At 46.0% G+C, this 13,826-nt stretch overlaps 2 protein-coding genes across 2 annotated transcripts in view; one reads left to right on the forward strand and one right to left on the reverse strand.

Moving 5' to 3' along the window:
* The window catches only part of LOC119449803 (ufm1-specific protease 2-like), a 36,993-nt gene extending 30,188 nt beyond the window's left edge, over positions 1-6,805 (reverse strand). The window contains exons 1-4 of the mRNA XM_037713072.2: positions 6,530-6,805; positions 5,131-5,349; positions 2,683-2,893; positions 257-444 (exon numbers count right to left, since the gene is read on the reverse strand). Of these exons, the coding sequence (XP_037569000.1) occupies positions 257-444; positions 2,683-2,893; positions 5,131-5,349; positions 6,530-6,574 (663 nt within the window). The 5' untranslated portion in view covers positions 6,575-6,805. The remainder of the gene's footprint in view (positions 1-256; positions 445-2,682; positions 2,894-5,130; positions 5,350-6,529) is intronic.
* A 295-nt stretch (positions 6,806-7,100) lies between these two features.
* LOC119449802 (serine/threonine-protein kinase DCLK1-like) overlaps positions 7,101-13,826 on the forward strand; it is a 46,866-nt gene continuing 40,140 nt past the window's right edge. The window contains exons 1-3 of the mRNA XM_037713071.2: positions 7,101-7,266; positions 11,216-11,529; positions 12,446-12,703. Coding sequence (XP_037568999.1) covers positions 11,233-11,529; positions 12,446-12,703 — 555 coding nt within the window. The 5' untranslated portion in view covers positions 7,101-7,266; positions 11,216-11,232. The remainder of the gene's footprint in view (positions 7,267-11,215; positions 11,530-12,445; positions 12,704-13,826) is intronic.

The following is a 13,826-nucleotide window of genomic DNA, read 5'->3' on the forward strand; positions in this document are numbered from 1 at the left end:
AAAATGGTGCAACCGACAGAGAGGCACGTAGATTTGATAAACAGGCACCTAATCCCAAGTGCAAAGAAAAGAGTCAGAATTTGGTGCATGTATGTGTCGATTCCATATGCCTGTAAGTCACACTCATTCTGCCTGCACCGTGGTAAAATTAAAGCCATGAACGCATCCCTTCCTACTTTGTCGGTGAGGCCAATTAATCATTCCAACTGGAGTCAAATTTTTGCAGCATATTTCATGGCATGCAGTATGCTATCACCTGACTGTTCTTTTGGCGCCGCTGTTTGCTTCCATCACCCGACTGGTCGACCAAATCAGAGAGCGCCTTTTCAGGAGAGCTGCGTCGCATGAGAACGCCACTGCCATCCAACTGGAATGCAAGCACATCAGCCGCTAGGCAGCGTTTGATCCGTGATGCGGCCACTTCCAAATTTTGTAGCAGGAACTCTAGCCAAAAGAAAAAAATCTTCATATTACCAGTGACCATAGGACAACAACGCAACAGTATTTCAAAGCAAGATGCTGACACCAAGAATGCAGGCAGAACAAAACATGAAGTAGGCAGGAAAGGTGCCTGTCCTGTCTATCTTATGTTGTGTTCCATATTTATCGCTGCAAATATGTATCCTAATTTGAGCAGCTTATATGCCTTGCTTCCTGCCTTAACCACTTTACGGCCAACACTTTTAACCAAAAATAGTTCCAAAATACCTAGTCGTTGGGTCTTAAAGGGCCCCTTATCAGCTCTGGCCAATTTGACCTGACAAGCACAGTGCATACAATGTGCACAGTATTACACCACTATGCGAAGGGAAAACAACTGAAAAGTCAAGCCAAATGCCACGCGCCGTTCTCCTTGCGGGTGCCGCACTCCCAGCTGGAGAGTTGACGTCAGTTGCACAAGTGCGCCTACGTAATTCGCAGTGTTGTGACGTCACTCACAGTGACATGTGACTTTGAGGATTATTCCAGGCAAAAGCAGTTATTTGTTTGATCTGTTGCTTCAATAAACGAATTACAGTTTAGAGAAATAATAAAAACATACAAAGAGAATGTCTGCATGTCTTTGCTTTACTTCACACCATAGCAAGAGAGATGTATTTTCGTTTCATCTGCTTGTTCTCACGTCCTGCCATCGCCTGCGCGGAGGACGAAACTATGCAATTTTCTACTGTGTTCCAGCGCGTGATCATGCTCTTTGATCCGTTCGCGTCTACCTCAGTGTTCATGTGGCACTGACTTATCACACTGCTAGTCTGGTGTCAGCGGTGCAATGATACGGTGTATAGCAGTAAAGATCCATAAGCCGGGTCAGTCTGTCCAAACATGCGCATACTGAGGGATCCAGTTCGCAAAAGCAGCCAGACAACAATGCACGTGTTCTTGCGCACAGCTCACAAGATCGCGAACAGAGTGAATTGAAGCAAAGCTTGCGTGCAAGACTGTCACGAAACAGCGAGGAGATAAAAAAAAAAAAAAAAAAAGCCGGGGACCGCAACGTGTACATGACGCAATCCTCCGGCTTCAGTATGGGAGAACACGGGGAAGGCATTTTGCTTGCGGAAGCTAGATGGGGCAAGTGGCAAGAGAGCCAATGTTGTAGTGAAGCTCGCCTCCTGAAATCGTGGGTTCGTGACAGTTCAAATATTTCTATCTCTGCTAAAAATGAACAAATTTGAAACATTCTTGTGGTAGAACACTCCCTGGAGGGCACAACAATTTCAAGTGTACAATAGAAATTCACTATGTGGCCTGGTGGAAAAGGATTCCTTCCATTCCTTTAAGGATGGAAGCAACACACAATGCCTCCTGAAGCTTCAAATAAAATTATGTGGTTTAATGTCCCAAACCTATTCACAGGCTGTGAGACATTGTAGTGGTGTATTCCAGATCAAATTTCAACCACCACAGATTTTTAAAGTGCACCTAAGTATGCCAGCAATTATTGGATTCCATCCCCATCAGAATGCAGCTGCTACAGTCAGGACTTGAACCCGTGACCTTGTTCTCAGCACCAAAACAGCACAGCCACTGAACCACCATGGTGAGTCTTGTTACTGCTTTGCCTTCTCAATGTAACCTAACCACAGAAGGCCGCATGTACAGTCGCATTCCAGCATATTCACAAAATCGGGGCCAAGCGCTTCTAAAGCACATTCTGAGTCGCCTAAACTAGAACATAGACTCCCTTTAGTTCAAAAGCAACACTGTTGTGCACCCAGCTAACACCTTGCAATCTGACTTTTCTTTTTCCTGTGGTGCGTTAGAAGCCATGGAACACATTTTGTTGAATGACCAGGTTACAGAAACGGAAGGACTGGTTATTTCAGTAGAATGGGCTCTGCTTCCCTAGAACCACTAGATATAGGAAGAATAGTAGGTCCTATGCCTTCTCCTTCAATGCAACACCAAGCTTTAGAATTTCTTTTCAGATTCCTTCAAGACATTGGCTTAATTCACAAGATCTAGCCTGTTTACACCCACACCATAACCTTTGTATCACTTGTACATAATATGATAATATTTTCTTGCTTTCCTTTTCCTGCTCTCCTCCTCCCAGAGTAGCATGCAGGCACCTACATATATATGCCAGCAGAATTCTCTGCATTTCAATAAAGAGCTTTCTCTCTCTCTGTCTACTATGCTGGCCTTGTCAGGTGCAACAGTGAGCTGCTAACCACTCACTGGGGTCAGGGTCCATCTCGAAAGGCATCACCAGAGAAGCACGAGCTCGAAGCGTGCATGTGCCAACATGCACATCCGGCACCACAGTGACCGATTTGGGTTCCAGAGGACAGTCTGCCTCGAGAGAGACCAGCTGGGTTGAAACGGCTGTCTTGGTCATATCTGTGTGTAGAACAACAGCCACCTCAAGGTTGCCCCCCATGGCACCTTCCTGCAATGAGGAAAATGTGCCAGTGGTTCCCATAAACTAGGAAGCTGCAGGTTTCTCAAACTTCACTACTAAAAGTTCTAAGAATGGCTCACTACTTTTGAATGGCAACATAAAAACGTGTTTTCATGTCATTTGAATGCACAACACAAAACTCAAAATTCTATTTTGGGTTGCATGTTATTCGAGTTCAGACACTTCATAGGTTTCATTATCCAAACAAAAATCTGCGGCCAGATGCACAGGCACCTGATTGTTGAACAAGGTAGACTAACTTACTTAAGCAGTGTGATGCAACAATTTCTGCTCAAATTTGCATTTCTAGAACTTTGTAAACATAATAAGGAACCTAGCAGGGGCTGTATTACGTAGATTCCTTGCCTTCGATTCTATTCATTTATTATCATCCGTCGCAGCAAGTGGCCAGTAATGGCGATAGCAAAGACTTGGTGCATTCTAGCCAATGATCACAGGCAAGAAGAATGAAAAATGAAAATAACCCTTACATAGTATGCTACAGGTGGCCAGAATTTGCATGAGTGCAACTTTGCAGTGGTACGATTGATTAGCAAATGTAGATGTTTACTTGCAAACTGTTGTATTTATATTTACGTAACAAACTTGGAAGGTAATCATTATTCAAGGTTCACTTCATAGAATTCTCATAACCAGTACAGGGCTTAAAAACAACAGGTGTCAAAATGCAATTTCACACAGATGCTTTGCCTGCTACGGCAGAGGCTTGCCTACATCATGCCACTCCTGGGGCAGGCAGAGACTGATGCTAAATAATGACACTGCCCCTGAACTGTATTTTGACATTGAACAAGAAATTAAATAATTTGTTATTTTGGAGTGTTTCAGCAGCACTCCAGGGGTCGTATAAAACACCAACTAAGCTTTACTGCTACCATAAATGGGCACCAATGGCAACAATGAAGCCCGATTATCGCTGATAGATTGGTTCATTCTCGCAATAAAGCTTCAAGACTGTCCCACAACCTTGGTAACATTGCCAGAGTGCTCTAAGAAAACCAGTCAATAATGCCATTGATACAGACACACGTACACACATACATGTACATTCATCAAAACAGGGAGCAATGTTTGTTAGCACACTTCTTTGCCCCACTGCAAACACTTTCTAAACAAATTCTATGTGTTCGATTCACATAATGATCACCACCAAGTATACAACAATAGAGGCCATGGTTAAAAGTTAATTAATAAATTCTGCTGAATGTGTCACTACGAACTTCACTGCCTCAAAATGTGGCCACATGGCCAAATAAAAATTGTGCACTAAAGCAGTTTTATGTAGCTGCTAACACACAGTGTAAAGAACGCGAGACAATGTGGCCACTGACTCAGTTCATTAATTGAAGGAGTAAGAATATCTTTTGAGAAAATAAAAAGTATTATTTGCTGCTAGTACTCTTTTAAATTTGCACTCTAACTTTAGACCTTGCAATCAAGTAAAACTAAAAAGATATTTCTATGTATATAATAAAGTGAATTAATTTGTTCTCTTATACGTCCATTTGTAATCTGTCATTCAACCTTGTATGTGCTGTTGCTTTGTTTTTATAACCATATGTTCTATCTTGTGATGTATATTCTGCTAATTACATTGCGTATTTATTTCCGTGCTGTTTTTTCTTGTTATTGAAAGTGCCTGTGCATTTCCACTGCTTTTCTCAGTGCGCGAGACATCCTCCAACTACTTTATTCGAGCCTCTTGTGTGGGGTCTGTCCTTTGGCAATGATTGTAGTGAACGAAGCAATTAATTCAATCTAATCTTCATACACATGTGTGTGTGTGTCACTATGCTTTGAAAAGCTAATACTAGTACTTCTAAACAAATGAAAAACACAAGCTCTTATGATCCACACAGCAGATGCTGTTGTTTCAGAGAATGTTCGTGATCTGTATCATTAGCTGTCACAGTCACTATGGCATTCTGCCAGAGAGCGCAAGGTCATTGGTGCAACTCCCCAGCCATAGAGACCATATTCCAATGAAGAAAGATAGCGAAAATCCTCATGTACAGAGATCTAGGTGTATATTAAAGAACCCTAGGTGATCAAAATGCGAGCGCCTCCTCTACAGAATTTTTCCTAGCTCTCTGTGGAGCCTTGGGACATAAAGCCCCATCAATCAGTGTGTTACTAAAAGGTATTTTGTCACAACATAATCTAAGTAGGCTAAGCAACTGCAAAACAAATGCTTAAAGCCACACCTGCTGGTACTTGAGCACGAGTGGGTGGCAGAGTTCGTAAACCTCGTTGTCCGAGAGGCTGCTAGAGAGGCAGAACACTCCAACCACGGAGTACCCGAATGACCGCACGACTCCATCATTCTGCACAGCACACCCTACACACTGGATGCCTTTCTTGGAGATGTGGCCAAACACATAACCAAGCGTTGGACTTGAGCTATGAGGGTGCTTTAGGAGTCTCTGCAAGAGAAAAACGGTATTCTTGTCATATATGTGAGAATATAAAATTAACTTCCTCTGGGAAGGGGAACCAGCACGTAAGACAGATCGACAAAACATGCGCTAACTAACAATGTTGTCTTTATTACAACAAGGAAATATATAGAACGTATATATAGAAATATATCAAAAGCAACCGGTTGACACCGGCATAAGTGAACAAGTGAAAAATTTTTGTTGCACACATCATATTTCAAGCATATATGTCTAGAATAATACCAGTGGCACACGTACACTTCTGATCGCAATTGGGGCCGATCCGGATTGGATTTATTGATCGCAATCAACAGTGGTCGCTGCTACACTATCCAACGATCTGGATCGAGTTATTATCGTCTGCTGATCGTCGGCAACTCTCAGAACTGCATAATGCCTTGGCTACAAATTCAGTTTTGCAAAATCTAGTTAAATTTGGAAAATATTTCATATGTACAGCTTACTATTGCTGATAAAAAGGTTTTAAAAGTTCTTTATTGAGCTGCCTTCACTTTTTGTTTTTATCGTTTTCAGAACACTGCACTAGAGGGCGCAGACAGCCTGCGATCGCGATCAAGGGGCCTGATCGCGATTCTTGGATCGCGATCGCCCGGATCCCGCAAGAATGCGATCGAAAATGACCATGTAGCAACACTCGATCCGGATCAAGCTCAATGCGGATCGGCCCCGATCGCGATCAGAAGTGTACGCGTGACACCGGTATAAGAATACAGATGCACTTCAAACAGCTAAGGTGAAGCAGCGCCTCCTCTATTGGTAAATATGTACGTCTTGATAAAGCTTTCACAATGTTGTTGTCGGCTTCCTTCCTTGAAAGTGGAAGAAATTACGTTTAGCTCTGGCATACTCAGGAATCTGCAGATAAAGGTCAGGATTACGTCGATGAATAATTTTGTAGAGCCACGTAACTAAGCTCAAAAATCTACGCACTCCGAAAATGTGGATCTTCTGGCGTTCACATTATTTTCACGTCTAATGACAGCGAAATCGGCGCGCTTGGTTTCGCACCGACAGCTGTCTACCGACGTGCCAAGAAAATTAGCACGAGTGCTGGCCACGCGTCTCGTAGACTTTAACAGCGTGGCCCATTTCACATAACGGTGGCGTGAAGGTGGCACAGCTTGCTGCAAAAGGGTGCATTTACTTGACAGAGCAGCTCTGAAAGCACCACGTCGCAAGCGGGAGGCATGTTGATCTCTGTCTTCAGGGTGGAAGTCGCGTCAGTCGTTCTTTTGAGCTTGAAGTTCGTTTTTTCCTGTCGTAATTCACGATCAGAGCACTACCGACAACCAGCCGTTGAAGAGCAGTTTGCTGTCCATCAAGGTGACAGCATGACAGCACCGAATTCACGCAGTTCACAGCTGGACAACTTCAGTCTGCACGTCGGTCAAAGTGGTCAAAGCCTTCAAAGCTCACAGCCAGTTCAAGATCGACCACGGTCGGCCTGCGTTGGCTAGCCTTCCGAGATTGGCAGTGTATATCTGTTTAGCGGCAGACAATAAACTTTATACACCAAATTTCTGTTGACCTCTGTTTCAACATTCACTAAGCGGTATTAAGGTTAGACTGTCAGAGAAGGCGTTGGTTAGATAAAAGTTTTTTTTTCCTTCCTCCATGGATAAAACCAGCGCTGGCCAAACGTTGACTAACAACCACCATCATCATCAACATAGTTTGTGATCGCTCGTGGCGGCTTATCACGGCGTGTTCTGAAACTTTTAACGCGTCTCCGTCTCCATCACCACGACCTCCTTGCTTCTGTATGCCCGTACGATTTGAGGCGAGGAATATTCCTTTGATATTCAGCATTGCGTGGCGGTGACGAAGCGTTGGGGAATGCCGTGGTTCCAGAGCTAAAATGCAGCCACCCGGCAAGAACGGGTGAGTGCCCTGCTTTTCACGGCAACGTCTTGCGCCCCGATCTGCTCGTGACGGGACGCACAAGTTGGCGACTGCTTGGGTTTGCATCGGCGGCTTCGGCATGCAAACAACTTTATTTTCATTGATGTGCGTAAGTTGACGTAAACTTCTTTCGGCGACATTGCGGCGCGCGGGCGCGCGCACGCGGTAACTTCGCCATTCGCGTAGAAATGAACTGGTCACAGCTCTCCTGACAATAATCCTGTGATGTTACGAAATCACCAGTGATCACTGATCAGTGAGCACGCTCGTTTGACACCCGTGCATCAGCTCTTGGACGCGATCCGGAAAAGCATATTGTGCGTGCTTTTTAGCACCCCCAATAAGAATTTCAAGGTGTGTCTGTGCGATTATGTCACTCTCTCTCGACAAAGATTAAACAAAAATGTCCAATGCGGTGTTTGTGATGACCTTCAACAGCTGTGCCGTCGGTGAGCCGTTGAGAGCGCTCACGAGCGTACTACGCGGGCGTTTTGAGCAAAGATGCCGACTTCCTTTTTAAGCGTCGCTCCACCCACCGCTGCTCGGCGGGGCGTGTGTTGCAGTTCTCGGCGCGTAGAAATGAACTGACAAAACCACCGCCGCCGGTCTTTGGCCGCTTCGACGAAACCACGCAGGCGCTCTCGCTGCGAAATTCCCCGAGCTCGGCAGTGCACGCGCTGTCTGGCGAGAGTCCAACTCTCCTGTTACCGGCCGCTTTAACGATTGTTGTCCAGCGCACGCCGAGTTTTGTCGCTTGACAGCGTATGGATTGTCCCTAATGCAAACGCATATGACCCACTTTGTGAATCTGGCCGTGGCAGTGCTGCCTTTCCGTATTTGCACCGTTGAGGATACTACGTAAATATTTAAAAAAAAGAAAAAATATATATAATTCCATATCTTGCGACTGGCATCGCATCAACCGCGGGCAATACCCTTTTAAACTTCGCCGGTTACTTCGCTGTAAAGTTTAATGACAGCTCCAGGCATGTGTAGTGGGGTTTCCGCGGGCCGGACGGAAGTTGTGTGTATATATCTCGCGTTTCCCTGTTGTGCGCTCGTTCGCTGCGCGCGCATCGTTTACTTTGGCTGCGCACGTTACAGCGGTCCGTTATCGTTCAGCGGCGCGCAATCTTCCATCGATGAGGCGGCGGCGTCCTTGCCGGGAAAGCGGCGCAGCGTCTGCGGGAGAAAGCGTTCGGTCGCGCCTCTCACACAAGAAGATTCAGCGCGGCAGCCTTGTTTCTCTGTGGGAGCGGCGTGACCCAAACGCAGCCACCGATTGCGACCTTGCCCACCCAACGAGCCCGCGTGCCTGCGTCTGACTCACTCGTCGCCCCCCTTCCACGCACGCACCGATGCCTCCGTCGTGAGCGCCCTCGCCGAGCGCGCGTCCTCGCATCCTCCGCCGGCCGCTGATGCGCGGGTGTGTACGAAACGCGTGTGCGCGATCCCACCGAGAAAGCTTGCGTAATAAGGCCCCTTGCCTCAATCATTTGCGTATGGTGCACATATGCGGCCTAAATGCAGAAAAGTTCGAAAGTATGCAGACCGTCATTGCATACAGCCGTCATTCTCATCGCATTCACTCGGGTCAGTGGCCCATGTTTTGTGGTGTCGTGTAATAATTTCGCGAAAGCGAAATTATTGTCCTTCTTATAGATATATTCAGTTGTGCATCAGTTGAATGTTTTTATTTCTTTTTGTTTTCCACATCACAGAACTGAGCCTGTTTAGACGTTGAATCAAGGGGCCGCATATTAATTTTCACCGATTCGAGTTCATTTACATATGCCAAAACATTGATTTGCAGCTGTGTCAGCCTTCTGTCCCTATCAAAATGCTGCTGCCATGGCCGGAAACCAAACCAATTTGTTCAACTGTTGGCAGATACATGCATGACAGATGTGCATATACATGTGCATGCAAGTGGTGACATGACAACTACTGAAACATTTAGACTACAGTCTACACTCAGTGTATAGTCCAGACCAGTGGCGCAACGATGGGGGGGGGGTTCTGGTGTTGTACCCCCCCCCCCTCCCCACGCGTCCAGCCCCACCAGTCCAAAGTGCACCTTGAGCTAGCGTTCTGTTCACATTGTCATTACAATTCAGGAGGTGGCCTGAGGTCGAATTTTCCTGATTAACAAAAGCGTACACTCTATCACTGTCTTGTATTTATTTATTCACTCTTAAATTACTTTGAGTAAAACGCTGAAGAGTTAAACATCGTCATCATCTTTGGTATCATTATTATAATTATTAGGCATTTCATTTGCTGTTGGATTCCTCTGGCTAAAGCAAAGTGTTATTATGCAAAGTGTTTGCTTCCCCCCCCCCCCCCCCCACACACACACACTAAAATTTAGCCCTCCCCCCCTTCCCTCCTGGCAGAGATCCAGGATGCGCATTGCAGTGACTCACTGGCTGAGGCACGGGTTCGATCCGGGCCGCTGCAGCCACATTCTGATGGGGGTGGAATGCAAAAATGCTTGTGTACCATGCTTTGGGTGCATGTCAGTGGGTAGACATCATTTAGTCTGCTGTGGGCGCTCACTCCTTGGCACCGGTCCTTAGTGAATTGAATAGCAACCAGGGTTGAAAAAGTCGGGCTTTATTTATTTTGCTGTGTTTTCTCCACGTGACTAAGTTAATTGATGTCCAGTGGGAAAGGTGGACAGGTAGAAAAAATGTACTGTAGGTAAAAAAAAAAAAAAAATTACCATCAAATGTACATGTTGGAATCTTGTGTGAAGCAAAGCTTTAGTGCAGTGGCGTAGCCAGTGGGGGCTGCTGGGCGTTACCTTACCCCCCCCGCCCCAAAATTTTCCCGGCCAGCTCCCTGCTGCCTTTTACCATACACACATGCATCACATGCACGGATTTTCACTACGCGGAATTGTGATTTTTGTCCAGTTTACAGCTACACCTGGCATTACATAAGCATAATAATCAACGCCGTAATCATAGAGACACCTGAAAAGTTCTTGGAAACCAAGGAATGGGCGTATGCAACCTTACCCCCCCCCCCCTCCCCCTGCAAAAAAATCCTGGCTACGCGCCTGCTTTAGTGGTACCATGCATTAAATGCTATACAACTAACAGTGATGCATACATTTGTGTTTTGCTTTATCCTGTGAGACATTTAGTCTCATCATATCTTTATTTATGCACTGCAAAGGTCACAACTTTAATTTTTATATTGATGCACCATACTATTCATGAACCACGCCGAAATGGAAACACCAAATCAGGCGAATGCACAGTGTGAGAGTACTGCAGAGCAATGTCGAGAGGACTAAGGTGATATATAATGCCTGTTGAGGAAAGACTAGTGATGACAGGCTTGTGCACAGAGAAGTAAGACACAGATGTAGCTGCATTTTTCAGTTGCGCAGCAGTCCTGCTTTACAGGTATACATGGGTTTCCAAGGCATTGTGAACGTGAACTAAAGTATTTATTTGTGCAACAAAATTAAATAACAATAGAAATCAAAGAAATCGTCACACCACCATGACATTTAAATTTCAACTTCTGAGCCTACCCTTGGCAAACCACTACAATTGCTTCTCGTCTATCATGTTCATCCCACATCCACATGTCTCCCTGATTGCTTAGCGCGTGCTCTTTTTACATTGCCATCAATCATCCAGCGCAGTCTGGTAACAGTTTGTGAAAGCAACATTTAGAACTACAAATGGTGTTACATGCTGGGAATTTCTAGTTACAGTGGAATCTCGTTGATATGATCTTCACAGGAACCAGAAAATAAAGCGTATCATTCGAAAATCGTATTATCCAACGAAATCGTATTATTGGGAAAAGAAAAAGAAACATATTATGCATAATCGTATCAACGAGATTCCACTGTACTATAGCATTACTATAGTAATGCAATGCTTAGCTGTAATGATGGTGTGCGCAGGTTCTGGTGAGCCCAAGATGGCCACAGCAGCCGAGCGGCCCCCGTCCTTTGGCGAAGAGGTGCCCCGGCATTCCCAGCTCTGGTTGCCGCCCGTACCTCGGCGCCGGTTCGAGGCCAACGGTGTGGCATCACCCTCCGTGATGCGGACCAGCCTGCAGAAGTTGTCCGAGGGGAGGAAAGCGCGGCGCCTCACCTTCTTCCGCAATGGAGACCGCTTCGACAGGGGCCTGGTGTACGCGCTCTCACTGGAGAAAGTGCGCACGTTTGAAGCCCTCCTGGAGGATCTCACACGCATAATGGTGGACCTACCCATGGTGAGCTAAAGGCACACCATAAAAAGAGCTATTGACTTGTTAAAAGTTAAAAGCGAAAGTTACTGTTATTTTTAAAGGTGGTGATACGAACCTATTACATTATTACCTTACAGAACAAAAGCAAGGGAGTCACTTTATTGAGCAACTATCTAGCTTACGCAAGAACATTAAAAAATACAACACTCGTCATAATGCGACCTGGTTCAAGCTGTAGTTGCTCATACCCTATCACCAAGCGTCCGTCTTCTCTTCTACCTCTTCCGTCGTACCAGGCACGTCACCTCCCCTCAATCCAGTGTCTGGAGATGGGTGACATCATCCTCGGGTCAACCTAGATGTCTGCAGTCTTTTCCCTCTGAGGAGAGCTTGGCTCAAAATGCATATGTCACTGACACAAACAGGGAGAGGGAAACACAATGACCCCATGTCCAACACGAACATGGCAGTTTGGACCCGTTGGTATTCCAGAAGGCCGTCTGCACCTGGTTAGCTCCTTTTTTAGTCACCCCGAGATGGGAGGGAAAAGGACAAAAGCACCACAGGGTCGTTTGCAGGAATGACATTTTGCAAATTTTCCAAACCCATTTGGTGGTGTCCAACTGGTTGCCTTGAATCACCACCGTTGGAGCTGGTTATTTGCTCGTTTATCATCGTTGTGATCTCCGTGAGCGACTGGTATCGCGAGGTAAATGCCCGATCATGACAGGGGGAGTTCACCATTTTAATGTACCTAAGCCTTTGCTATGGAATTATGAGTTCAGTAGTTGGCACTAAGGGCAATGCCATCAAATTTATACATGTGGCATCCTGTGAATGATAGTAAAACTGATGCCACGGCCTCATAGGCCGAGTGTCATAAGTTTTCCCATGTGGCTCGTGTTTAACCTTTCTTGACGGGTGCAATCGTCTGTTGTAGGGCGTCCGGTTCATCTTTTCCGAGGACGGGCGGGAGAAGGTGTCCCAGCTGGAGCATCTGTGTGAGGGCTGTGTCTATGTGTGCTCCTCGACAGACCATTTCGTGCGACTTCCATACGGACGCCAGGAGCCGCCTCGTCCCCACTGGACCCTGGGGCGCAGCACTCGAGGCATTCCAGGAACTCCATCCTCTACACCCCCTGCACACCATGACACCTTGCCCACTCACCATGGCTTCGTGCGGCCCAAGCTCATTACAGTAAGTGCAGCCCAATGCTCTCAAACTCAACGTTGGTACCAGCCCACACACAGAACATAAGGCTCGCTCGTGACTTTTTTGGGGGGGAGCCAGAGAGTGTTGACGGAGGAGTCGTTAGGCTGGTTAAAATGCAGAAAAGACAACACGTCAAGCTGTGCAAGCCACACACAAGGGCTTTGCGAGTTGTACCTGGGTCGCTGGGAATGTCTGAGTCCACTGGTATAGACCAGTCTAGCTTCATACCTTGAGGACTGCCATGGCCTGAAGATAAAATGCACCAGTTAAAGAGTCACATATTATATTCACTGTTAACAACTGCAGCGGTAGCTTTTGGATGTAGCATCTGCCTAGTGTGCAAGGGGTACCGCCAAATACCCAGTTTTGGTGTGGTTTTCTTTCTCCTTTAATGTGAAGCTTTCCTTGCCTAATATTTGGCACTTCGCGGCATGTAGGTAGGTGGTGGTCGGAAGGTAGGTTCCTGTCTCGCCTCATTTTAATAACAAGAAACTGTAATATGTGACTGACGGTCTAATCGAACCTTCGAGCACAGCAGCCTAGTGCTGTGCCATTAGACCACGATCCCACACATACTTCTCTCATTCCAAAGCCAGCCAGCTCTTTGAAATGCTCGGCTCGTTTGCCCCATGCCACTTCGTCTTCTTTTCTTGTGACAGCTTACACTTTGAGGTGCTGTGTTAGACAGCACTATCTCCGGCACGGGCCGACTTTCCTCAGTACTTTCCTCATAGCACGCTATGTAGAAATTGTGCAGTGTTGTACTGACTTCATAGTCGCCCAAGGTAATCATGCTCTAACATTTCTTCACCGAAGTACCAATGTCATCGTTGTTTTAACATACACCACATCACATAGCCATAGGTATGTACGATTGCACAATATATAGTTGCTGATTACATCACAATCCGTGTTTCTCTCGCTTATGCTGCACGTCGCCTATGTAGAAACCAACAATTTCTATGTCGGAAGTTCGTGTCAAATGGCCGGTGTAGAAATCATGCTGTTGCTGCCATATGAACGTCTTCAACATGGTTGTCCTCGTGCTGTTTTCGTCACAGACACGTATGCTCATGACCAACACACAACTACTGCATTTACGCAAACA

The sequence above is a fragment of the Dermacentor silvarum genome, chromosome 4, assembly GCF_013339745.2.
Source record: "Dermacentor silvarum isolate Dsil-2018 chromosome 4, BIME_Dsil_1.4, whole genome shotgun sequence".
NCBI classification, from domain to species: domain Eukaryota; kingdom Metazoa; phylum Arthropoda; class Arachnida; order Ixodida; family Ixodidae; genus Dermacentor; species Dermacentor silvarum.